Source organism: Patiria miniata, unplaced genomic scaffold (genome assembly GCF_015706575.1).
Source record: "Patiria miniata isolate m_02_andy unplaced genomic scaffold, ASM1570657v1 HiC_scaffold_24, whole genome shotgun sequence".
In the NCBI taxonomy this organism is placed as follows: Eukaryota; Metazoa; Echinodermata; class Asteroidea; order Valvatida; family Asterinidae; genus Patiria; species Patiria miniata.
Genome location: NW_024037063.1, coordinates 14661226 through 14689153, shown reverse-complemented (window position 1 = coordinate 14689153; position 27928 = coordinate 14661226). Strand labels below are relative to the sequence as shown.

The 27928-nt window shown below is 40.4% G+C and overlaps 1 protein-coding gene across 1 annotated transcript in view; it reads left to right on the top strand.

Annotated features, from left to right (window-relative positions):
• The window catches only part of LOC119731535 (A disintegrin and metalloproteinase with thrombospondin motifs 9-like), a 131318-nt gene extending 107564 nt beyond the window's left edge, over window positions 1-23754 (top strand). Inside the window, exons 36-45 of the mRNA XM_038204708.1 lie at window positions 6055-7329; window positions 8350-8517; window positions 9363-9542; window positions 11789-11977; window positions 12594-12732; window positions 14199-14385; window positions 15174-15310; window positions 18803-18999; window positions 20638-20740; window positions 22457-23754. Coding sequence (XP_038060636.1) covers window positions 6055-7329; window positions 8350-8517; window positions 9363-9542; window positions 11789-11977; window positions 12594-12732; window positions 14199-14385; window positions 15174-15310; window positions 18803-18999; window positions 20638-20733 — 2568 coding nt within the window. The 3' untranslated portion in view covers window positions 20734-20740; window positions 22457-23754. The remainder of the gene's footprint in view (window positions 1-6054; window positions 7330-8349; window positions 8518-9362; window positions 9543-11788; window positions 11978-12593; window positions 12733-14198; window positions 14386-15173; window positions 15311-18802; window positions 19000-20637; window positions 20741-22456) is intronic.
• The last annotated feature ends 4174 nt before the right edge of the window (window positions 23755-27928 follow it).

The following is a 27928-nucleotide window of genomic DNA, read 5'->3' as shown; positions in this document are numbered from 1 at the left end:
CACAATTTGACATCAATCCTATTTTGGGAAATTGATCCATTCTCTATATTTCTTCTGTAACTGTACACTTTCTGAATTAATTGTACCAAAGAAAAATTGATCCTCAGTTTGGGTTGTTGACTGAAATGTTTTAAACTTAAGATTTAGAGTGGCATGTTTTCTTAACAGCGCCACGCTTCAGTGACCAAACATTCCTGGTGTGCTTCCCCCCCCCCCCCCCCCCCCCACTCACAATCCTCACAAAATATGGCACCCCTGGCCCCACCCCTACCCTTACCCCCAAGACCCCTTGAAGTCTTGTTTATTGTCGGAGCAGATCAAGTCCTCCTGACCTTCTTCACCTTGCCTGGACCACTTCACCCTTCAAGATGTGTTTGTTTTGCTAAGGGATGTTTGATGTCTAGAGTGTTTGGGGTCCTGACAACAGGCCTCTTCAACTTTTCAAGAAGTTCTGTTTCCATTTTATGGCATTTTGTGGCAACAAAGTTTTTAAGTGGTGGGCAGTGTTGTCTGTTGTTGTGCTTTCATTGAGCATGCACTTAGTTTGTGGTGTCACTCAGCAATAGTTTGAACTATTTGAAGGCCACACACATTTTTTTGTCCATCACTTTCTGTTTATAATTAAAGAGTGGGTTGGAAAAACATACTTTTTTTTTAAAATACTGCCTTCAATTTACTGCATGGACATGCAGTTAGTCCACGTTTTGTTTGCAATCGGTCACACATCTGTGGATGGATGCAAGTAAGCTATTCTATAGTTCCCCAACCTGACAATTTCCCAATGTCTATACATTTCTCTGTTTCATCTGAGGTAGGGTCAGGCATGTGTTCCTTCCTCCATGGGTCAGGGAACCAGACTACGAGAACAGTATTTTTTTTTCGTGGTTTTTCTAGCATTTGCGATAAAATTTTGATCAGGTCAGTGTAACAATATTTGATGTAAAATACTAATCCCCAAACCCATCCATTTCTGAAAATTACAGCAAAAGCAAATGTTGTATATTAGCTGTATTAATAATAAAATACAGTTTACATTTCTATGGAAACCTTTCCTTCATGTAGAGTCCCTACGCCTCATAACACACTAACACAGAACGACAGAAGCATCACACATTCTCAATAGTTTTAAAAGGTTGTCTTCACTGCAGCATGGAGCAAGGAACGGTGAACTACTTTAAGCTGCAAAAGTCTTGATAGTCCCTTGTCCTACCTACCTAAAAGTGAAGCCAGTCAAATTAGAAACAATTTATAGGCGTTAATCTTGGCTGGATAGGTTGACATTTTGGCTTCTCTGGGTTCCAATTTCCTCCTCATTAAGGTCAAAGGTTGCCAGGATGTCCCCACACCACCCTGGAGAATTCCAAGGAAATCTGGGCAATTCTCAGGTCAGAGGCAGGAAGATAATTGACTGTGATATTTAGGACAAGTAGGGCAGACAAATCACAGAAGACACCGTAGGGTGATAGTATTTCAACTATATACAATATATTGAATAATGAATTTAGCTACCCATCGCTTTTCTGGTTTATATATCCTGCTGTTCCTGCGGTTCTTCCATTTTTATTAGACTGCAAGAGGTTGTTTTTGCTTTTTCACAAACAAACCATAGCTGGTGGTAACAATGTGTCAAACACTGGCAGATGTTGTAAAATTGGACCCCTTCAACAAACAAGCTGGCATCGAGAACGTTGTCGGCAGAAATATTCTGGAAATTGCAAGGAAAGGAAGGAATGCTTATTGTAATTTGAAAAAAAAACTGAAGGGTGATGAAAATCCCCCCCCCAAAAAAACCCCTTACCTCACCTAAAGCTACAAAATACTACTACATGTAGTAGTAAATTGTAGTATGCAATATTTCAGCATATACATTTAAGTGGGCACAACACTCATACTTTGAAATTCTTGGCATACATTTCTGGAAGTCAAAGGGGAAGGAGGAACGCTCATGCCACTTTAAAAAGGCCTTCCATCTTCTCAGAATAGACCTGGCCCAAATATAATGGACCTGTTTATGGTACAGCAATTTGCTGTGGGCAGACGATATGCGCTTAGCATAAACAGATTACCAACTAAAAAGTCATACAAGCTCTAAGACAAGTGGCTGGTTCTCGGATGTTTCTTGCTTAGCACAAAAAAATCTGCTGAGCAAAATCAATCGCGGGTGCAGGAGGTGCGGAGTGCCCCCTCCCCCCAAGTGAGCGAAATGTTTTCAAATAAGGCCATTTTCCCCTTGGAACTGTGATAGCCCTTCTGCCCCCCCCCCAAGCTCTGTGCATCCGCCCTTGATTATTTCATGCTTAGCAGCTAACTGGGCTTTGTTAAATAATGTTGATTCATGTCTACAGAACCAGTATTCCGTATCCAATCTCATGGCCATTTGCTCTTTCTGTCAGCCAGACGAAATGCAAAAATCGCCCAGAAATTTATGATTCCCTGCACACATCAAATCCCACCAACCCCGCAAAGTATTCCAGTGAACAGATGTTAGACCTACATACCAAGGCTCCGGCAAGAATCTTTGGGACAGTAGGGGTGGGGGGGGGGGGAATAAATGCCACCGATAGTTTATCTCTAGAATGCCATCAATCATCGGCGTGGCGACCCATAATATTCAACCCCTGGAGTAGAATTTGCCTTGACCTAAAATTACATATGTGTGATTTTGATATATTTTTAAGGGCAAATTGAAATTTTCAGTTTTGCTATTTGCCCTTTCCCTTTTTTTAAGACAAAGTGGATTGCCAATTTGATGGAGTGTTTGAATGGTGCTGTCGATTAAAATGCATTAATGTGATATGTACATTAGTACTTTGTGGTAATCACTTGTTCGTAGATCTCTAATCAAAGGTTAATTAAGATATTAAATTAAGGAAAGAATTTTAATTCTTATCTTGATCTTTTATCCAAAATCTAATTAAGGTATGCAAATTAAGTAAGCATTTTGTGGGCTGCTTTTAGCCTCCGATGTAGGATTGAGACAAGAGTTTGAGATGTAGTTTTCCGAAGGTTTTGGGATAATAAGAATTATAATATGAACCGCGAAGGAGTATACAAAATTCTATATTATGAAATCCAAGATGTGAGCTGTCTGAAGCTTGCAAAACAGACCTGTGCAAGAAGCAATATAACCTTTAGAGGGGTTATTCTGAAGATCTTCATTGCAAAAATTGAAGAAAAAATCAGTATGAGGTATTAGTACTTTCAATTATGAGAAATGTTCCCAAGCATAATGTAACTCTAATAAGTCTGCTGTCTTACATGTCAAATACATGTGGCATATACCAGGTGCCAGGCTCCAGTAGGCATTAATATATACTGTGTTGATTAACGAGTGTGGGGAGGGTTGTATGGCAGGGAGGGGGTGTCACACACTACCACAAACATCAGGACAGAGGGGGTGCCACACGCTACCCCAAACATCATGACAGGCCTTTAAATCATTACCTTCATGAAAGGGCTGCATATTGGTAGGCATTGGTCACAGTCCTGTATACCTTACCCTAAGCCCTGGTAACATAATGGCACAGTTGGGCCTGAAAGCCCAGGTTTTCTGAGCTTAAATCCTCCGTGATCTGTCTCTCAAAGACCGCTTTGTTTCAAAGTTCCGGGAAGAACTTGAAAACTTATCAAGAAAGCTTCGAAAACTTTTGCTTGAATTATTGGATTTATATCAATTGTGGTGAATCAATCATGTGAAATGAACTGACTGAAATGAAAACAGTCGAGGGCAGAAATTGTTTTATCTCATCGGGTTTATTGTTTTGCCACATGTGAAAATCTACAAATATTTAATACAATAACTTTAAAGGGAATATACAACATTTGCACTTTGATGTAATTTTCAGAAATGGATGGATTTGGGGGTTAGTATTTATAGCAAATATTGTTACACTGACTTGTTTGAAGTTTTGTGTTCGTTGATGCTGGAAAAACCAAGAAAAACAATTATGTTTCTGTAGTCTGGTTGCCTGACCCCACTTAAGATGAAACGGAGCAATTTATCGACAACGGGGAATTGTAAGGTCAGGGAACCAGTCTAGCTGTTTTTTTCTTGTACCCGTTCATCGGTGTGTAATCTATTGCAAACAAAATGCGGACTAAGTAAATATGGTAAATTGGGGGCAGTATTTTTAAAAAGCCATTTTTTTCCAATGCTTTTGGAAAAAAAACAGTGTTTGAAACTGACAGTCACTCAATCCAGTCAGTAAGCAGCTTTTAGCAGTTTTGTTCGTTTTTCCTGTAGAGTAAAAATTAGAGCCACATGTAGAATAAGCCTTTTCGGAGTTCCAACTGCGCGCATTCGTAACCTGTGACAACGCACATTGTTTGTCTCAAATGCCCTTTGACAGTACCCACTATGCACAAACAGCCTTTTGGTAAAGTCAGTGGCGCGATGATGTCAAAGGCCATTTGAGACAAACAATGCGCGTTGTCACAGGTTACGAATGCGCAGTTGGAACTCCGAAAAAGCTTATGAATACAAATTATTAAATATTATTAGTTATGATAAATCAAACTTTTCATTCAAAGAGTCTCCTGTCTTCTCATAGACCCTAGGTGATAAACTATCTGTCTCTTTCAGTATTACTGTCTCGTATAATGTCGCACTTTGTCTTGACACCGCAGCCACTCCCAATCTCAACCCAAACTGTATCACCCATCGTGGCTTCACCGCACTTTTTTCAGAAATTCTAGCAATATGACCAGCTGGGGTCGTTGTGGCCAAGTCTCCCCACCCAAATCTCAAATCAGATGTTTGTTGTCTCAACCAACACGGATTTATGTGACAGCGTTGTAACCGGATGCCATCTTTACCGACTTGTAGTTTACTTCTTTCTGGGTCAGGCTCTGAACTTGGCACTTTGCCATTTGGAAGGTTGCGATTGAACAAGATGATCTAAAAATGATCTAAAGGATAATGTTTTCATAAGATATGCTCTGTATCAACTACTTTTGTAAAAAAAAACAATTATCAAATTTCTGCCCTAGGAAAACTTGTCCCCTAAAATTTAAAAAGAAAAGCCACGAAATATTTCGATATAAATCAAATCAGTGGTACTTTTTTGCATCTACTTATCCGTGGATTTATTGTTGTGTGTAGCCTTCATGGTTTAAATACATTTTTTTAAGCATGCTTTAAGTTTTTCTTTCTTTATATTTTTAGAAACTTTTTCATTAATAATCACACTCAATGATGGGGAAAAAACTACACTTATTGGAAGTAATTGTATTGTTTTCTTTTGGACTCCTTGCATAAACAGTTAATATCACTGGTATGTTGATCTGATACACCGTGCCCTCGGGAGACATGCACACAATAGGGAACAAAAGATTGTATACATCTCCACAGGGCAATTTCTATAGATGAATACGTCTCCACAGGTTTTCACAAAATATATATATGGATTTTACTGAAAAACTAGGAATTTCCAAGGTATGTTGATCTGTCGCAAATGGTAGAGTTTTGGAAAAGTGATATTAGGTCCGATTTACAGCCAAAGAAATTAATTCTGGTTAGAATAAGAGCATTTTGAAACTGTACTTTCAAACTCGAAAACTTAAGTACACAAGAGCAAAGAAATGTCTCCACAAGGATACAAATTTCAGTATGCGTGGAGACATGCTGTGTGCACTCACGCAATCTTGGTCCGAAATTGCAGGGACCGCACGCCTGTTGAGTAATAGTTATTGGGGACCGAAGACGCTATTGGGACAGCAGAAAGTCCCCATAACTCGTCCTAATTTCCCTAGTAGAAACTTCCCCATAACACGGTGTTGGCTAGGGCACTGGCTCGTGCATGTATGGCACAGAGTTAGCGTGATTAACTTTCATCCTGATGTGCACAAATTTGTGTTGTGTAAACATTAGCTCCAAGCGCACTGCTGCAAAGTGTTCAAGTGTTGGGCCTATTTTTACATCTGTTAAAGGGATACTTGCAATTGGAGTCAATTTAGAGAATTGTCTTAAACTGAAGAGTGTCAATGGTCACCTCAATGAATTATGTGAACAATACAACATCACGACTCACTGTGCTGTGTTTATCTTTCATGCAGTGTTCAGTGACTTGTGGCACTGGTACCCAGCAGCGGTCGGTAACCTGTGAAGATGAAGCAGGAGCTGTTAAGGAAGATGAGGAGTGTGGGATGGAAGGGGCGGAGAAACCCGCCAGTGAGAGGGAGTGTCTTGAGCAGGAATGCCCTAGTGCTCCTGCGTGGAAGGTTGGCGACTGGAGCGAGTGTTCGGTGTCTTGTGGCACCGGTACCCAGCTGCGGTCGGTAACCTGCCAAGATGAAGCGGGAATCCTGCAACAAGGTGAGGAGTGCCATTTGGAAGGGGCGGAGAAACCAGCTACTGAGAGGGTGTGCCGGGAACAAGAGTGCCCCAGTGGCCTGGCTTGGAAGGTTGGGGCATGGAGCGAGTGTTCAGTGACTTGCGGTGTTGGATCCAGGCAGCGAACAGTTACCTGTGAAGATGAAACCGGAATCCCGACACAAGAGGAAGAATGTGAGATGGAAGAGTCAGACAAGCCAGAAACAGGGATGGAATGCAGGCAGGCTGACTGCTCAAGGCCTACCTGGAGAGCTGGCGACTGGAAGGAGTGCTCGGTCACATGTGGCACTGGGTCCCAGGACCGCACTGTAACCTGCGAAGATGAGACGGGAGATGAGGTACCAGCCGACAACTGCGAAGTTGGGGAATCCACGAAGCCGGACATACAGAGAGAGTGCCATCTAATGGAATGCCCAAGACTGAAATGGAATGTTGAGGATTGGAACCATTGTTCTGTAACATGCGGGGTGGGTTTTAGAGAAAGGAGAGTCGTTTGTGTGGACGAGGTTGGAAATGAGATTGAGGATAAGGAGTGTGAGACAAATGAAACCATCAAGCCAGCCTCAAGGAGAGACTGCCGACAGGTGGAGTGTCCACCCTCAAGGCCAGGGTGGTCGGTGGGAGACTGGAGCAAATGCTCAGTGACATGCGGGAGCGGTACCCGCGAACGCACGGTAACCTGCCAAGACCACACAGGAACCAGCAAACAGGAGGGGTGCGAGGTTGACGGCATGCCCAGGCCGGCGACGCATACAGGCTGCCAACAGGCGGACTGCCCCAGGCTCAGACCTAGATGGACGGTCGGCGATTGGAGCGAGTGCTCGGTGACGTGCGGGAAGGGTTCCCGGAGGCGGACGCTTAGATGCGAGGACCAGTCTGGGCAGCAGAGGGAAGAAGAAGAGTGTGAGGAGAATGGATCAGCGAGGCCTGCTTCAGTCAAGGAGTGTAGGCTGAGGACATGCCCAAGACCAACGTGGATAGTCACTAAATGGAGTGACGTAAGTACAGAGACAAACCTAATATTGTCATCACACAGGACATTAGTTAGTGGGCACGTGTGGTCTAGCGGTGGAGCACAGGATTCATGATCGAGAGGTTGTGGGTTGAAGCCCCATCATGGCCATGCGTGTTGTGCCCTTGAGAAAGGCGCTTTACCTCAATTACTCCTCTCAACCCAGGTGTTAAATGGGTACCGGCATTATTCAATGCTGGGAAGGTAACAGACTCGCTGTGGAGGAGGTGTGGCGATCCCCCCACAGCAGCATATGAGTCTGGCCCAATCGCTAATGAATGAGAGATGGGCACTCCGTTCCTGTGAACACAGGTTCGTCCCCCTTTACCTTTACCTTTTAATATTGTCATCACACAGGACTTTAGTTATCTGTAAATCAGCTGTCTTAATTTGCCTGAAACTGAAAGGGGGTTTTCAAGTGTGCTGGAACTTTATTAGCTATTAGAGACATTCACAAACCTCAAATGTGCGTCTAAGATATCTAAGTGTCGAAACAATTCCCACTTGGCTTTCTGGCAAATACCTTGCCGCTGATAAAGTAATTCAGATAAAGACTTGATTCTAAAGTGCCTAAGACCATAGCACCGGGCAGATGAAAATGAAATGGTCCGTTTTGGCTGCAGAAGAAATTCAAATACATCTTGCAAGTAAAGTTTTTAATTCAGAATTCATTTGAACACCTTACAATGTAGTCCTGTACAACACTGTTCAGTACAAAGACCGTCCCCTCAAATAAAGGAAAAATACAAAGAGTTTTGTCAAAAAAAAATTTCTAAACCATATGAACCTTCCTCGGTTGACATAAATTTTGAATAGATATAGTTGGAAATAACCTCTGTTTACTTTATTACAAGCGTATGTAGCAAATTGTCGGGAAATTAAATTATACAGATCCTGTACTTCATGAAATATCAAACAGGGTTCGGTAAAAGCTCAAGACCGCTTCAACCTTCCTGATTAAATTTCCAAGGACGATAATATTTCCCCAACTTTTTGTTTCAATCAGTGTTCGGTGACATGCGATAAAGGGGTGCGTGTCCGGGAAGCAGCCTGCCAGCTTGAAGACGAGGTGGTGGAGGAATCGCTGTGTCTTCGCAAGAAACCCAAGACCTCGAAGAAATGCCGGCGAGACAAGTGCATGAAGTACCGCTGGAAGAAAGGCAGATGGAGTCAGGTAGATTAAATGTCAAAAATTTCTTGCTTGAAGCATATTTTCCTGAAAAATATAGTAAGTCTAGGTTTGCCCAGACAAGCTGGATCCGAAAGTCAAAGGTTGAGACATTATTGATACCCAATGACAGTCAATCAGTTGGTAGGTCGCTCAGTCACTCAGAGCAGATTATCACTTTGAATCCACCCAGTTTAACCCAATAATATAAATTAGGGTTCACTCTTTCTGCTTACTCTTTTAATTTTTTTGGTAGAAATTTTTAAACTTGTATAGTTTAAAACTTATATTCGGAAAAACCTAAGACAGTTTACCCATTCCTATTGGTTGAGAGCCCGTCACGTGGCCGGTCTTAAACGGATGATAAAGACATGGCTGGCTGGTCTTAAACACTTTTCCAGTGTCACATGAAATTTGGACTCCTGTGAACTCTAGTGCCTTTTACCGTTTTATTGGTTGAATGTTCACAATCCTCACGTAGGCATGCGCAATACTACCAGTGAGTCAGTATTTCATAGTCCTAAATTCACAACGCGTGCCACAGCTGCATTCTGAGCGACATCGCGCAGTACATGCGACGCGTGCACCATTCTTCATAAAAGGAGTTGTTCACGACTTACTCGCGAGCTGGACACTCCATTATATAGCTAAAGGGGTGTTTCGAAAAACATGAAGTGAAATTGTTGAACAAAATCATTGGAAATATTTAATTTTTGACTTGTTTCGACTTTTGGATCGGGTAATTATCAGCACCCAGACACCAACCGGTCTTTAACAGAGTGTTTTAAAGCTCGGAAGCACCCGTTTATTCCCTTAGTATAAAACTTGTGAATGTGTTTCTTATTTTGCAGTGTTCCAAGTCTTGTGGCGGTGGCCACAAGCTTCGAAAGGTCCACTGCACCGACTCCAAAGACAACGAAGTGGACAACAGTCTCTGCTCATCACAAAGCATGCCCAGGGACAATAACAAGTGCAATACTCACGATTGTGACGCTCCCCGCTTGATGTGGCTAGCTGGGCCATGGGGAGAGGTCAGTACAAAGAAACTTTGGGGTTGAAATCACAAAGGATTCCTCAAAAGTTATAGTATTTTTTTCAGGTGACTTTCACTTTGCAAAGTATTCTATTGAAAAAATCATTTTAACAGTAGTAAATGGGTGGATGAAATATAGAAAAATACATGTACGGACAAGGCAAATCGGGAAATTTAATTAAACTATAAAAGTTTGTTATACAAGTTCCTTAATGTCATACAGGGTTGTAAAAAAAAGAAGAACGGCATACTTCCACATCCTTGAGACTCAAACCACCTGTGTCAATGGATGGAGAATCCTTTTAGACGAATTATGATACCAAAATATCCCGATTCGGTCCAGTAGTTTTTGCTGTAGAGCCTATTTTGTGAAGCACACTTCTTTCATGTGGGTATTATTAGATAACAAGCCCTCTATCAATTACAATGTAAGTCAAATTCCCGGGCGCGGTTTAGTAATTCATCAGGACAAAAATGACCCCCACCTTGCTTCACAAAATAGGCTCTTGAACAAAAACTACTGGACCGAATCGGGCGATCTTGGTTTCATTTTTCTTCTAAAAAGATTCTCTATGTAGTGGTATATGTAGTTGGAGTCTCAGGGTAGTGGACGTATGAAAGACATCAGAGAGAGTACCCTATGCCCAGTATGTTCTGAGAGCTATGAGAAACTACATACTTGAGTTGGACTTGAACTTATGATCGGCATATGCTTGCCAGTGTGGAATCTTCCCATTAGAACACACTTGCTTTGTATTGGAATGTCTTCATTGGAATAGTCTTCATTTTCACCCGGATGCAAAAAAAATGCATGAACAAAGGAGATGATACTGAACAGCATTGTAGTCGAGTCTGTCCGAAGTCCAGACACAAGCAAATCACAAGTCAAATCACAAGTAAATCACAAGTGCAGTCACAAGTATATCACAAGTCCAGTCACAAGTATATCACCAGTCCAGTCACAAGTAAATCACAAGTCCAGGCACAAGTACATCACAAGTCCAGTCACAAGTAAATCACAAGTCCGGTCACAAGTAAATCACAAGTTCTGTCACAAGTAAATCACAAGTCCAGTCACAAGTACATCACAAGTCCAGTCACAAGTAAATCACAAGTTCAGTCACAAGTTCAGTCACAAGTCAATCACAAGTCCAGTCACAAGTAAATCGCAAGTCCAGTTACAAGTAAATCACAAGTCCAGTCACAAGTAAATCACAAGTCCAGGCACAAGTATATCACAAGTCCAGTCACAAGTAAATCACAAGTCCAGTCACAGGTAAATCACAAGTCCAGTCACAAGTAAATCACAAGGCCAGTCACAAGTAAATCGCAAGTCCAGTCACAAGTCCAATCACAAGTAAATCACAAGTCCAGTCACAAATAAATCACAAGTCCAGTCACAAGTAAATCACAAGTCCGGTCACAAGTAAATCACAAGTCCAGTCGCAAGTAAATCACAAGTCAAATCACAAGTAAATCGCAAGTCCAATCACTAGTATATCACAAGTCCAGTCACAAGTAAATCACAAGTCCATCACAAGTAAATCACAAGTCCAGTCATAAGTAAATCACAAGTCCAGTCACAAGTAAATCACAAGTCCAGTCACAAGCAAATCACAAGTCCAGTCACAAGTAAATCACAACTCCATGCAGTTACAAGTAAATCACAAGTCCAATCACAAGTAAATCACAAGTCCAGTCACAAGCAAATCACAAGTCCAGTCTCATGTAAATCACAAGTCCTATCACAAGTAAATCACAAGTCCAGTCACAAGTCAATCACAAGTCCAGTCACAAGTTCAGTCACAAGTCCAGTAACAAGTAAATAACAAGTCCAGTCACAAGTAAATCACAAGTCCAGTCACAAGTAAATCATAAGTCCAGTCACAAGTAAATCACAAGTCCAGTCCCAAGTAAATCACAAGTCTAGTCCCAAGTAAATCACAAGTCCAGTCACAAGTCCAATCACAAGTGAATCAAAATTCCAATCACAAGTAAATCACAAGTCCAGTCCCAAGTAAATCACAAGTCTAGTCCCAAGTAAATCACAAGTCCAGTCACAAGTCCAGTCACAAGTAAATCACAAGTCCAATCACAAGTAAATCACAAGTCCAGTCACAAGTCCATCACAAGTCCAATCACAAGTATATCACAAGTGATACGGGAAACTTGAAATAATAAGTTGAATGCGACCACGAATGCCTTCATTTTCAGCAGTGGAATGCCTTTGTTTTTTATTACCAGTGCTCAAAAACCTGCGGGCCAGGTCAGGAAACACGTAGCGTCACATGTCGAGCCTTCAGCCCAGACGGTTGGGCCATGCCGACGGATGATAAAACATGTCGTCAGGACAGTAAGCCTAAGGATACCAGACCATGCTTCATTGGTCTCTGCTCATCAGATTCACATTGGAGGATGGGGCCCTGGAGCATGGTAAGAGCGCCCTCTTGTGACCAAAAACTACCCTCAATTATTTGTGTAGTATGATCAGCTGGCCTTAAAGAGGTTGTGGAATGCTCGAAGACATTTTCGTCATTTTTCGGGTATATGTAGCCTAAGGAGTGATGAAATAAAAACGACTATTGTTTCTGTCATGAAATGAGTACAAAGGGTACTTTTGAGAGCTATTTTTCAGGTCCTGTTTCGACCCAAACGTGCAATTTGTGTAAAAGTCGTCGTTGCGGGCAGCAAACAAAACACAGTAAATCGTGACGTAATAAACAGGACTCGTTTATGCTACTCTGCATCGGGAGTCCTGTTTATTACGTCACGATTTACTGTGTTTTGTTTGCTGCCCGCAACGACGACTTTTACACAAATTGCACGTTCGGGTCGAAACAGGCATGACAGGACTTGAAAAACAACTCTCAAATGTACCTTTTGTACTCAATTTATGACAGAAACAATAGTCGTTTTTATTTTATCACGCCTTAGGCTACATATACCTGAAAAATTACGGAAATGTCTTTGAGCATTCCACAACCTCTTTAACAGTGCTAGATGTTGACATTAAATGGTATTTCACTAATGATGTGAATTTCTCCTGCAGTGTTCCAAGGAGTGTGGCGGTGGGATCAAGGAACGCAAGGTGCAGTGTCGGGATCGACAGGGCAAACGCCAGCCAGCCAGTAGCTGCGGACCGCCCACTATCCGACCAGAGACTAGAGACGTGTGCAATCATGAACCATGTAAGTCACAAACTAAAACAAGCTTGGGCCCTGTGTACATCAGATGTTTCGTGGCTCCGGCTTTTTGTTTATGTCATTAAAGGGAAAATACAACATTTGCAAACATCAAAAAATAAAACTACCAAATCATTTTGAAAACCTTGCTGGACTGTTTGTGAATGACAGTGTAAAGCATCCTGTAAAATCATGGCACCTGGTATACTGTCATTTTCAAGAAAAGTGGTATTTTTGTATCAATTTCCAACGCTGGTCGGCCGATCAGCGTTGGATAAAACTGGCTTTTTTTTTCAAATACTGGCCCCAGTTGACCATCGCACTTGTTTGCAATCGATTACACACCTATGAACGGGTACAAGCCAGCTAGACTGGTTCCCTGACCTTACAATTCCCCAATGTATGTAAACTGCTCTGTTTTTTGTTTATATTGAGTCAGGGAACCAGACTACAGGAAAATGATTGTTTTTCTTGGTTTTTATAGCATTTTTGAACCCAAAACCTCAAAAAAGTAAGTGTAACTATATTTGCTATATATTTCCAACCCCCCTAATTCCATCCATTTCTGAAAATTACAGCAAAAGCAAATGATGTATATTCCCTTAAAACAACTGAGGATAGCCATAGTCATCGATAATAAGGCCAATATCAGATATTGTCTAATGTATTCACTCTCTGCATGAACGCAAGAGGGCAGTGTTTATCCTAGCAACAAGGAGCAAGTTCGGGTGAGGAACATTAGTCGAGCAGTGGTTGAGTTTTGACGTAGCTTAAGCCTGCGCACTAATAGCAACATGTGAGAGTCAAGCAAAGTGAGAGCCGTTTGATGGGGAAATGCTAATGCATATATGCATGCAATAAAGTCTTGTGTTCGAAAAGTTGTGTCAAAGAACATAAGGCCAAAAAAAAAAAGTCTCCGGTTTCTGGTATGGAGTTTGCCCAAAAAGTGGTGCGACGACCCGGCTTTTTTTTTTTTTTACCTGTATTTTTTTTTGCTTCAAATGTCGGCTGATGACTGCAAATGGTGCCCGACTAAACTTAGTGCAAATATTATGGGAGACCAGAGAGGCCACATAAAGCTTATTCTCGATCATAACCCCATCTAAAAACACGTTAAAATTGTGCAGCAGCAGGATTCCAGTCAAACCAGTGAGTTTGGCGGTTTTGAGACATCATCTTTCATTGAAAAAACACGTTTTCATTTTGCCGACGCGCTTGGCTACGGCGACGCGCGCGCATACCAGAAACCGGAGATTTTTTTTTTGGCCTAAACAACAAACATGTTGATCAATCCATGTGTTAACGGTTCTCCATTTACTAATCTCCATTTAGTAATCTCCAGATATCAATCAATTTTTTTATTTTTGTTTGTTACAGAACTGCACATAAAATGTGCAGATATCTAAAGGGTAAAAAAAAAACCAAGGAAACCTTTTGCTGTTTTACTAATTGATGTGTTTTTTTGTTCGTAGGTCAGCCGGAGAGTTGCCGCGACATCCAGCTGCAGCGCAACCTTCACGAGGATGCGGACTATTCCATTCTGGTGCAGGGGAAACCGCTGACCGTCTACTGCCACGGCATGACAACGGATGCACCTACAGAATATATCAGCTTATCGGCCGGGGAGGGGGAAAATTTTGCTGAGATTTATCCCAAAAGGTTAGAACCTCAAATGAAGTCATATCTTACATCTGAAACATTTTAAGACAGGAGGCGTATTCAAAAAGTTTAGATCTTTATAGTGTATATGAAGATGGATTGCATCTTAACTCTAACCCTGGCGAGTATTGATTTGATATTTAAAAGAGTTTGATAATTATTCGTGTTCAAATAAAGGCATGTCGAAAACAAATTCGACCGATTTCAAGGAAAATCGATGATGCGGTACATCAGATGCAAACTTGAGTCAACAAGCTGTTGAAATAACAAACAAAAAAACAGTTGATTTGTATTAAAAACACATTGGACTTGAAACAAACAACAATATTGTGAATTTATTTAAGGTGTAGTCTACGTGGATCGTAAAGAAAAGGAAAAACAGAAACAAAAAGGCAACAAGATCGTCACATCGTGAACATGATGAAGCATTTCCACATTAGGAAAAATGCGCATGATTGATTTTCCTTGAAATCAGTTGAGTTTGTTTTGGCATGCCTGTATTTGAACTCCAATAATTTCAATACCCTTTTGAAAATCAAGCCAATACTTACCAGGGGTAAAGTTAAGGTTCTAAGCTTTAAAATTAAATAAAAATAATGGCGGTACGTGTTTCCGCGGCGACGCTAGAGCCTCGCAAAAAAAAATGTTGCGGGTATTTTGGGATGCGATTCTAGACATTACACATTTGGTGAATTTTGAGGATCAATACCATGCCTTCTCATTCCAATAATTACCCCATCTGAATGTTCATCATGTGGACTTGATTCTGACCATCTTGCCTCCCGTAGATTAATGCGAGCCACCCATTGTCCCTACCACGGCAATCGCAATGACGACTGTGAATGCACGGATGACGGACATAGGGAAGCCGGCCTGACTACGTTCACCAAGCTACGACTCAACATCACCAACATGGAAATCATAAGTAAGCTAAGACCCTAATAATGCTGTCCTCAAACTGAAGGATTATTTTTATTGAGAGCTCTCACTGACCCTCGTGACCTGACCTACATCTGGGTACTGGAAAGTCAGGCAAGGATCGTATAGCGCCGCCCGCAGTAGGTAGTTGGCAAACCTTCAAAGCTGTGATGGACAAGGGCGTATCTGGCAGGGGGGGGGGCATGGCCCCACCCCAAAAAACAGACCCTTTCTTTTAAGTAACGTCGTAATAAAGCCAGGCGCTGCATACACCACCATCTTTTCCTCAAAAAGATTTGGTTAAAGTGGTCAGAAATTGCCTCAGATCGCACCACAGAGAATCTAGAATCCAAAAAAATTTGGACCCACTTTTTGGGTCCAACATTTGTTTGCCCACCCCCCCCCCCCCCTCCCCCCCAAAAAATGTGTTCTGGATCCGCCCTTGGCGATGGATGGCAAAAACTGTGAGAAAAATTGGGAGCCAACCAGCAGTACTGGGTCCTTATGATTATGACAATCGTACACAGCACAGGTAGTGACCATTATGCCATTTGATAAAAAGAATTCACAGTTATTCTACACGAAAATAAGCCCTACTGTCTAGTTTACAATACATGAAGTGGTTGCTAACCAAACGCTTGCCTACTGCAATGGTGGATCTACACGAAAATAAGCCCTACTGTCTAGTTTACAATACATAAAATAGTTGCTAACCAAATGCTTGCCTACTGCAATGGTGGATCTACACGAAAATAAGCCCTACTGTCTAGTTTACAATACATAAAATAGTTGCTAACCAAATGCTTGCCTACTGCAATGGTGGATCTACACGAAAATAAGCCCTACTGTCTAGTTTACAATACATAAAATAGTTGCTAACCAAATGCTTGCCTACTGCAATGGTGGATCTACATGAAAATAAGCCCTATTGTCTAGTTTACAATACATGAAGTGGTTGCTAACCAAATGCTTGCCTACTGCAATGGTGGATCTACACGAAAATAAGCCCTACTGTCTAGTTTACAATACATAAAATAGTTGCTAACCAAATGCTTGCCTACTGCAATGGTGGATCTACACGAAAATAAGCCCTACTGTCTAGTTTACAATACATAAAATACTTGCTAACCAAATGCTTGCCTACTGCAATGGTGGTGAATCAGGAGTAAACCAGACGGTCACGTCGTACTTTGACGTCATACAATTGGAACCTCTTGGTATTTTTATTAGTTACCCCCAAGAATCTTGCTCTGTGCCTTACAAGTGCCCTCTTTTCCATCTCAATTTTAAAATTTGAAGAATTGAGAATGGAAATTTCAGTCAGTTTTGGAGGTTGGAGGAAAACTGCAGGGAGCAATAGTCTGGGTTAAAAACCCAATCAATTATAGGTCTCTCTCAAATGACATCATTTCCTACAGACCAGACACGTGCATCGGCATTTTGAGCGTCAACTTGCATAAAGTGCATCGGCTGCATCGTATTTCGAACACACTTCGAGCAACAAGCATGTGTGTTTGGAACATTTTCAACAAGTGCAATGCGTGCTTGATTGTGTAAAATACGCAGTTGCAGTTATCCTACAGAGACGGCCGTCCTTGAGAGAGACCTATTTTTGGTCACCTTGGCAAGAAATTGGACTGGAGCATTTAGGCGTGGAAGGTAATAGGAAAAAAAACCGTACAACAACTCATCATGTATAAATCAAATGAAACAATTGTTCAATCTGAATAAGTAATTTCTTTAGAAATTCACATTTTTTTCCATTTTGTACTGTGACTCTTTAACCAGCTTAAAATGTTGTCACCAGTTAGCAGTAGGTCTTGTTCAAGTTCTATTAGAACCAAGCTGGATTTTTTTTTTTTTAACATAAAGACTCTAAGATTAAATGCCTAGTGTTCATAGTATATGTATTGACAACAGGAATGACAAAAATGGACCCTTTCCTTTGATGCAGTCTCTGTTTATTATATAATCTTTTGGAAGTTATTGATTCCCTTGGCTAATAGATTTTTGCCGTGATAAACATACTCATCAATATTTTGATGACTTTATGCAGTATGAATTGCTGGTAATGGGTCTACTGAGCACGCTTTTCCCACATTCAATATCTGTCCAATCGTTCGTGCGTAGCACATGCATAGACCGTGAGAATAATTCTGCCTTTTGCCTAATGGGTCTGATGGATCGCAACCATCTGGAAACAACATCGACACAAGACGACAGACCCCCAGGAGCCAGTGGGCCTGGTTCTAGTCGGAAGTAGAAGGGGAAAAACAAGTTTGTTTCCCAGGAAATGCCCTATCTGTCACCCCTAGGCGATGTATCTGGCCAGGGAGGCATGGGGGATGGGCTAAGGCAATGGATCAAGTGGGAGATTAATGGATGGACAGTGTCAGAGCAGGGAAATTCTAGTAAGATGTGAGAGCAGTCTAACTTATCTTGTTAGAATGGAAACTGTTGTACTGTTTCTGGGTTTGCAGTGTGTTGTGAATTAAAGAAAAAAACTGTTGGTCTTTGTTGGTCTCCGGTTTGCGGTCAGCGTGCGCATTGTGATCACCGTAGCCATGCGCATCGGCAAAATTAAAAGGTTTTTTTTCCAATTTAAGATGATGTCTCAAATCCACCAAACTCTTCACTGGAATCCTGCTGCTGCACAATTGTAACGTGTTTTTAGCTGGGGTTACGATCAAGTTCAAGGGTTATGTGGCCTCTCTGGGATCCCGTATAATTTGCACTAAATTTAGTCGGGCACCATTTGCAGACGGTGTTGTAATTTTGTAATTGTGCGTCTGGAAGCCAGACTGAGGGAGCGATGGTCGTTTATCTGGAACCTGTAAACGCTTTTTAATTAGTGCAATATGTAAGGGAGCAGACTAATGACCAGCCTGGCAGTACATGCACGATGTCACCAATGTCGCTGTATGGCGGTCTGACGTTACCGTTTTCTCTGATTTTTGTCTTGACTATCCAAATTTACCGAAGAATGTTTGTGTCGGTCGAGATCGTAAGTGGGTGTAGAATTCTCAAGCCTTATGGCCTTACTGAGGTCACCTCAAGCTCCACTTTGAAGGATATTTTTGAGAGTTTTTAAGGGGATCGAAACATCATCTGCAACATCAGGCGACATTTGAAGAGAAAAAAAAAGTAGGAGGAAAAAAAAAGAAGAAAACCCGACGCACCACTTTGGGGGCAAGATCCATACCAGAAACCGGAGGGTTTTTTGTTTGCCTGAAAAGAAGTGTTTTTGATTTGTATGTGGAAAAAAGCGGGTTCGTATATGCTTGGTACCTGCCAAGAAGCGTTTCATAGAGCAGAAACTCTTTTGGCTGGGATTCGAACCAACGATCATCACCTGCTTGCTACTGAAGTATTGACCACTCATCTGTCATGCTTGCCAGAATCCACTGGCTGGTTTGAATCTGATGTCGAAATTGCTAGGCTTTTAGTGAAATACCAATGAGTAATCGTATAATATCCATTCCCATTTGTATCGTTCCAGTATCAGACCCCACCTTCGCAGTAGTGCATCGCGGCAAGTTTGTCCCCTACGCTACCGCCGGTGACTGCTACAGCTCGGCCGACTGCCCGCAGGGTCAGTTCCACATCAACCTGACTGGTACCCGGCTGGCGTTGGCGCCCGAGGTAGACTGGGGCACCGAGGGCTATGCGGTCTCTAGAAGACTATCGAGGGACGAGGTCAGTACGAGGCTGCCATCATTTGCGAGACTTCGGTTGTGTCTTCAACTTTGACTCAATCTCTGGTGTAAAAAAGTTTGGCCTCATAGGATTTTATGTTCCTGAAGTAAAACACGGACCCATAAAGTCTTGGGTCTAAAATCTGCTGTAGCCAGACTTGGGACGAAGCCGAGATTTCTCTTACCCCATTGTAATTACCCTGTAATGGGTTGTGTGCACATGAACTGTACGAGATGCTTAGTAGCTTAGGCCAAAAAAAAAAAGTCTCCGGTTTCTGGTATGGAGCTTGCCCCAAAAGTGGTGCGGCGACGCGTTTTTTTGTTTGTTTTGTTTTGGTTTCAAATGTCGGCTGATGACTGCAAATGGTGCCCGACTAAACTTAGTGCAAATATATGGGAGTCCAGAGAGGCCACATAAAGCTTATTCTCGATCATAACCCCATCTCAAAACACATTAAAATTGTGCAGCAGCAGGATTCCAGTCAAACCAGTGAGTTTGGCGGTTTTGAGACATCATCTTGTATTGAAAAAAAAACTTTTTCATTTTGCCGACGCGCATGGCTACGGCGACGCGCACGCATACCAGAAACCGGAGACTTTTTTTTTGGCCTTAACCACAAGAGCAAGTAGAGCTTTGTTTGAACATGCAAAATTGAGTCCGTGCAAACAATTGTTTGGTTTAGTGGTCATTTGTTGTCACGATTTTTGGCCACCAAGGCTCTGTGTAATTGAACAAAGAAATATAAAAAATTTGAGCCAAAAAAAAGAGGCCTTTGTTACAGCCGAATGTTCAGTGTAGCATTTTTTGTTATAGGAGCGTTCTACTTTGCAATATTTAACAGTTATTGTTCAAACAGGTGATTACCATGAACAAGGCTGATCAGTTCAATAATTAGTCAGTCTCTCCATGTTGACATACATTTGAGATTTCAGTGCAAACTTGATTGCCCCTAAGGCCAAAAAAAAAAAGTCTCCGATTTCTGGTATGCGCGCGCATCGCCGTAGCCATGCGCGTCGGCAAAATGAAACAGTTTTTTTTTTCAATGAAAGATGATGTCTCAAAACCGCCAAACTCACTGGTTTGACTGGAATCCTGCTGCTGCACAATTCTAACGCGTTTTTAGATGGGGTTATGATTGAGAAAAAGCTTTATGTGGCCTCTCTGGACTCCCATATATTTGCACTAAGTTTAGTCGGGCACCATTTGCAGTCATCCGCCGACATTTGAAGCAAAAAAATCAGGTAAAAAAAAAAAAAAAAGACGCGTCATCGCACCACTTTTTGGGCAAGCTCCATACCAGAAACCGAAGCCTTTTTTGTGGCCTAAGTGTACCACTCTTGATAAAATAACTCCTCATATGTTTAGTTGGTTGCATCTATTGCTGCTCATTGCGACCACCCTTATTTTGCACAATGTATGTTCATTTTAATAGGTCCCCAGAACATTGTTAAACAAAGATATTTATGGATGCATTTCAGCTTGGGGGTTGGTTCCAAACAGTTGAAGTAAGTTGAACTACAAACGTAGGTCAACTTAAGTTCATACTCTAAATTTCTCCATGGTGATCGCTGTTGTTGCCCCACTTTTCTTGATAATGTACCCCTAGATAAATTGTGTGTTTGTTGGTTTATTTGGCAGCTGAACCAGCGAGTGGCAGGTCGGTGCGGAGGTTTCTGTGGTACATGTTTCCCAGACAAGAAGAGAGGTGGATTACGTGTAACATTTGTATCATGACACTCAGGTAAAAACACTGATTTTCCCTAAAAATTGTGTTTTCCTTTTTTCGTCGTCGTTTCTGGCTCTGGTTTCATCCCTGGCTTCAGAATTATTTCGAAGCCTTGAGTCTTCAAACTAAATAGAAATACTCTCAACTTTGTCCTGACTCGACAGTGACCAATACTGAGCCAGAGTCCCCCCCCCCCCCCAAGTCAGAAGCCTAAAAATGATCGGAGATGAAGGCTAAGCTGGGGAAACCCCTAAAAAATGCACAGTTGTATACTATAATGTTCTATTGAAATGTGATACTGATAGTGACTGTATCCGGTTTGCAAGTGTCACGTCATTTCAACTGAAACCATGCTCACCGCACACAGAGTAGCACTGGAGCCGTTGGAATCCAGAAGTCAAACAAAGTGGCGTGTTTAGCCAACAGTGCAAGTGATCAGTGGTGCGTGCGTGTGTATGACAGTGACTAATTAACCGGATAGTTCATTATTTATATAAAACAATGGGGCATGGTTTAAATTAACACCTACTAAGGAATACATTTTACCAATTAAACAGGAATCAAAACATTAAGCTATGATGACATACAGATATCAAATATTGAAAGGTTTGCGGAAACACCATGTGCGAATAATTTCTCAACTAAGAGAATGGTTCTGAAAAGAACCAGAGGTATAAACTCGACGTTCCGGTCAGTATGCTCTGACCGTCTTCAGGAGAGTGCCTAAACTCTAAGAAAGTAAACACTTAAGTAGCAAAAGGCGAAGTCAATGAAGTGTGAAGTTGCATCCTGTGAGGATGCCAAGTAGACTGGATCCTAGAGCAAGCTTGGTGCCCACTTCACACTTCATAGATTTTGCCTTTTGCTACTTAAGTTTTCACTTTCTTAGAGTTTAGGTACTCTCCTGAAGACGGTCAGAGCATACTGACCGGAACGTCCAGTTTATACCTCTGGTTCTTTTCAGAACCATTCTCTTAGTTGAGAAATTATTCGCACATGGTGTTTCCGCAAACCTTTCATTATTTAGTATCTTCACCATGCAAAGCCTCAAATCTTACTTATATAGATATCAGTTTGCCATTTCTTTTGGCAGCATTTTGATACCATACATGTATGTCCCTTTATACTCATAGAGACAGTAGGGGCTGATGGAAAGTATACAAGAACGGAAGGCAAATGAGGCTTGTAAAAGTTCCTGTTTTCCTCTCACATACTGATATCATTTATAATAGTGACTCGTGGTTTTGTTTTAATAAAGCTGGTCATGTGCTGCAATGTGTGACTGCCTGATTCTTTTACAGTGTTCATTCACAGCAGCAGATAGAACATTGTCTCTGGAATACTTTCTAATATGTTCTTGGTTCTTGGTTGGTTCTTCTCCTAAATACTCCACGTGGGAGTTTATACAGGAGGCCAGAAACACCGGGGCAAACCCCTTCTATTAGCGATAAGTGTTTACTGGGTTCTTTTACGTGCATTTATACAACACACGGGACCTATGGCTTAACGTCCCATCCGAAGGATGAAGCAATAATGGTTAAGTGCCTTGCTTAAGGTCACAAGTGTCCGCCGGCGGGCTCGAACCCACGTCACTGTTGCCTCTGAAACACCAGAACGTGAGTCCGGTGTTCTTAACCGCTAGGCCATCACACTATGTGAGTCTTAACAGTCAGAAAATTTAGACAATTTATCCTCATTTCGTTGTCTTCTTTCTTTATCTTTTTTTTGCAGGGAATTTCACTAGGATTGGAGCAACGAGCGTGTAAATATTCAAGAGTTTATTTTTTTTTCTTCAGGATGTAATATAATTTGATAATATTATTGTTATTTTTCAAGAACAATGGTGCTGAAGTTTCCAACATTGAAGCAATTCCTGAAAGTGGGACCTTGAAAATGTGTAGAAATGTTTATAGCCTTCCTTTTTTTACTCTGTATCTCAAGTAAATATTTTTTAAAGACAGCTTTCTAAAGTCGTTACTAAAACGAGAAAATAGGTCGAACATTGAACAAAATGTTAGTTTTAAATTTATCAAAGGGGAATGATAAATGGTCTTCCCACTTGCTTGACCTTTTCTTTGCCCTCATATTTTCATGGCATTCTTGTATTTTTTACCAAGAAACTCTGTAGAATTTCATAAATAGCAACGTAGGGGTTGGCCAGTTTAACTCGACAGTCTTGTTTATTTTGCTCATTTTTGTTTTTACTCTGACAAGGGACCAAGCAATATTTTTCACATCTTGCATGCCATGGAAATTTAAACTAGGATTATTCATCGTTAAACTATTCAATTTAACTTGCATATAAAATTAGGTATTTCGTCGCACTGCACTTGCATTGGTTGCTAACGTTTGTGACGATAACGGGCTGTACAGTCTGATTAAATATGTATGTCGAGTTTGCACCGTGGCAAAAGCTCAGAAACAATTTCAGTAGGACAAAGTTGTAGCCTGATTAATTGAAAATGTAAGTAAAAAAACCAATTGGTGTCGAAAAGTAGGGATGCATTGAAACTGGTAATGTGCCTTTTCCAAACATGCATCAACTTCTCAAAGTGAAAGTTATGATTAGGCAACAAGTTGGTGGCGAATGGCCACACAGTATGTGGATCAGCTGATTAATTTCATTTAATCAGTTTACAGAATATATGTTTCTTTGGTTGGAAATACAGGAAGTATTCTTAGTAGAGATCTCTTCTCTAGAATTATGAGCGAAAATTTATTTATCTGTAATTTTTTGCATAATGTAATTTTTGTGCTACGTATTTAAAAAAAAAAGAAGTTATGTGGGAATATAACACAATGCTGCAAGACAGTACTGTCTACGATGAAAATACTTTGTATAAAGCGTGGTCATTGGGCAAAAAATGTATTCTAATTTATGCAAATATTCAGTATGCATATCATACGTTATTATTCAAATCAGCCCTCCGTGTTGATGGTTCAAAATGGCTGTTTTGCCTGTTCATTGGCTTATTCACAAGTATTCACCACTGAAATGGGATCATTGAAGATTTCATTGAAATCCCCTATTTTCCCCCTAACACTTTTCTCGGTTTTTTGGGGTGTTTTTTTTTCAAAAACAAAAAAGACAATTGAATGAAACAAAAAAGGATGTCTTGAACAACTAAGCTGTTGCAGTATGTGTCTTGCCCCCCAAAAAGCTGCCTATAGTATTCATGGTTTTGCATTGTTTTCTTAAGTTATTACCTCAAATCGTTTTGACCAATGCGTACAGGGCGAGTAAAAAAAAAACGAGGTGTGCGTTCTTTCAGCAAAACGAAAACAATTCACACACATCCCTATGTGATTTGTTTTCGTTTTGCTGAAAGAACACTGAACTTTTTTGTGATCGGTGGACAGAACCTTAAAACGGCAGTTGTGTTTAAAACTCCGTAACTTGAAAAGTACATGAGTGATTTAAATGATTCTTGTACTAAAAGAAAGCTTATGAATTGGGCTTTCATATTCTTGATTTTGAAAGTGCTACATGCAGAACTTCACTAAAACAATGGTCCCGACATTTGGGGTTTTTTTTTACTCACCCTGTATAACTGTATATTGAATATTGATGTTGATTTTCCTCTTGTATTCGTGACACTTTGTCATCACATTTTTATCATAATCCCAGTTTTTACCGTTTTTACATATTTTTATGATGGATCAAATCAAGTAAGATTTAAAATGTTTTCTAGAGGTTACACGACCAATGACCGTACTGACTGCAATTTTCCCTTTTCTATCTAACCGACCAACTGCCAAATACTGGTGCTTTCTTTATTGGTATTTTTTTTGTCTTTCTTAATAAGATTTTATTTCGTCTTTCGAAGCAAGCAGAGAACTGATACTGGAAGTCTGCAAAATATGTGTCAGCTTAAAAGTTCAGTCTACAAATGGCTGTAAAATGTTTGCAGTAAATGTCACTAATGCATGTAGTAGAGAGTTGTCGAGACTTTCAAATTTGGGATTGTGTGTATTGCAGAAACTTTGGGGTTTCAATGGTTTCTTCCCTGTATAACAAGTACAGTGCTTCCAACATTTACTTTCAATGAGTCTTGCATTTACAAAGATTCAAACTGGTGCTAGCTTGAAGTAAATGCATCGAATCAGTCCAGATTTTGACACTGCAATTTGCAGATTATGTCCATTGCTAATTCTTTGTCATTCATAGAATGCATTGCCGTGCCGTGGCACAAATTATCCACCTTTTTATGTCCACATGTAAAATAATAGTGATTTGTACATCTTTCATTTAACATTTTTTTATGGTTGTCTTGGGCCAAACAGAGTAATTTTTAGACATGCCAGTAGAAAACTTTCGTGGACAACACGCGTGATCCACACTTATATAGGTTTTCGAAACCGCGGCTTCGTTTCCAGTCCAGGAAACATTTAGAATTCAAGGATTATAAAAGTGTCATAAACCACAGATGTAGTTGAAGCCAGAATCAAAGCCGAGTTTTCAAAATTCCCCGTAGCATAATTATAGAGCACTCAATTACAACTTACTTTGAAAAGAGGAAACATTTTTTTCCTCAAGAATTGTCTCCATGTGTGCCTCTTTAAGCTAGCCAGAATGGAGAGCAATAAGTTAAACGTCTTGTGAGCCATAACCACGAGAGGCTGAAACCAGGCTAACTTCCATTAAAGTTGTAAATACCTGTTGATAATGAACATTATTTATTTATATATAAGTATAAATGTGTTTTGTTTTTTGTTTTTTGCTGCAAACTGGTTGAGGGTCGGTTGTTAAAAGCCTTAACAAAAATATCATTTTGTGTATTAAATAAGTATTGCAGCTATAAACAAAATATGTTCAACCATGCCTCATGAAATGCTAATTTCATTGCAAAAACAAAATTCACTCTTTAGTGTAATTCTCTTAAAGTCGGCCGCAGGTCGACCCACGATTTGCTTGCGCCACGACGGAACCGTTGGCATCCAGCACAAAAAATCATGCTCAGGTCACAAAACTGAGAAATCGTGTGATTGTCGCAGAAGTTGAAATGTTTCTACTCTTGCGACCGTTGATATTTTTTAGCGCTAACTAATGCCGATCATCTTAATGTCGTTGCAGTTACACTTAGGTCGCGCAAAATTGGCGACTAGTTTGTTCCCGACAGTCGTAGCTCAGGCACAGCTTGATCCTGAAAAGTCGGTCACCGACTGATCTGTGTCGTCACAAGGTCGACCTGAGGCCGGCTTAAGAATAGGTTCAAATTCAGATGTGAAATAGTGTATTCTTCGAGTTTTCACCACAAAAGCCACATTGTTGGCAAATTTTTTTCCGGTATCTCGACTATAATATCAGTAATAATTCCATTATTTTGGATAGTATTTCTTGTAACATTCGAAATAACTTGAAAAATGGCATCAGGAAGGGAATATCTAAATGAGACAAGTGATATTTATGAGTAAATTTTTTTTTACTTCAGTATGAATATTGGAACCCTTTTGTGGTGAACTTTCAGATGCATTAGAGCAGCTTATGATCAGCAGTATTTTTGTGTGTAAAGTTATTAAATAATTTCATTAAAAGATGATGAAGAAATAAATCAACACAAGGATAATGATCAATTGCGTTTGAAATATTCTTTTATTTGTCATGTACTAAATGGGGTGGTGGGTATATCATGATCATTAAAACTCATATATAAACACAATACAAATGTAGTACTGCTTTTCTTGTTATATGTACAGCCAGCACTTGCACTTAATAATTCTCCAAGATAGTTCAATTTACTTTCCACTAGCATACAAAAATTGTATTTAGATCACACTGAATTATTTTACATTTTTAAACATTCCCAGGGAACTTTAAGTTCATTTTAGTTCTTTTAGGAACCTAACTGCCTGTGGTATTTTAGCTAGAGGATGCAAACTCAATCATGCAAAATCCTCCGTTATTTCTTGAATGTGGTCCTTGGAGGGGCAACCACTGCCTCAATCCTGCAAAATCCTCCAGCAATCACTGTCAATATGTTGAGGCAGAGTCAGTGACATCCTGGAGCCGTACGGAGGATTTTAAGTATAATATAAGCTTATATGCATGGACGGTTGAGCATAAACAAAACGAGGTCAAGCCCAAGAACTTGACACAGTGTATCCTCCAAAATCAGCCATACATTTTTTGCCACATAGCCTCAATGCTTCGAAATCCTCCACTTACGCAATACATAGGTTAGATTTCAACCAGTTTTGTTCTTTCTCGCACTGATATTTTTTTGTGGTTTTTAAACTAGCCCACAAACCCGACAGCAGTTTTCACTAGTGTTTCAACCCTCATTAACTGTACATCCAATTTTTAACGCCCGTAAGAAATTACACCCAACACATCTTTAAAATAAATGAAAAGTGTTACTTATAATACTTCAATCAAATCTTTGATATTCCTCAAAAAAAATCTCAAGAAGATCCTTGATATTTACTCTTTACTTATTCTGCTGGCGAACATAAATGATATAAATTTTACTTAAATTTTCTTTATCAGTGAGGTACCATTTTTGTCTGATCTCCAGAAGCACAAATTGCCAAAATATCTTTTATTTTAAACTGTTACAAAATTCCTCCTTAAAAAAAAAAGAACACACTAAACACAAGATTGAAATCTCCCAATTTCCGATAAAAGACTTGGGTCAAAGAATAAAAAGCTGCTAAAAGAAGAAATTGCACTTCTAAGAGAATTAAGTCTGCCTACAGTTTAATCATTCATTACGATGCAATTACCAGATTTGCAACTTGGAAGAAACAAACACGAGGAAACTCATATCTTTATAAGACTTTGCAGTGTTTTTCAATTTCTAATGAGTGTGAAGTGAAAAACGAGATCCGCTGATCCGAGGAAAAGTTGCATGCCTGAATTACCTGTATAGATTCCATTTTGATGATGAAAGACTTCAGGAGGAAAAAACTAGGAAACTTAAAAATTGATAACAATCTAGTCAGACATGACTAGATTTAGTGAGAATATTTCGTTTTGGGAGCTTTTGCATTAGTCTTTTTAGACAAGTTGGGCACAATAGGAAGGCACTTTTTAACCAGTTCGCGTCGGAGGATATGAAAGCACATGCACTGGGGAATTTTATGCACAGCATGGCTGACGGGTTAAGACGTCATGATTGCATCAACTCGCCTCTGGGTGACATCTAAACCCGCTTTTGCCTTTTGTACACACACAAAGTATGTTTATGCTCCAGTGCACACCCC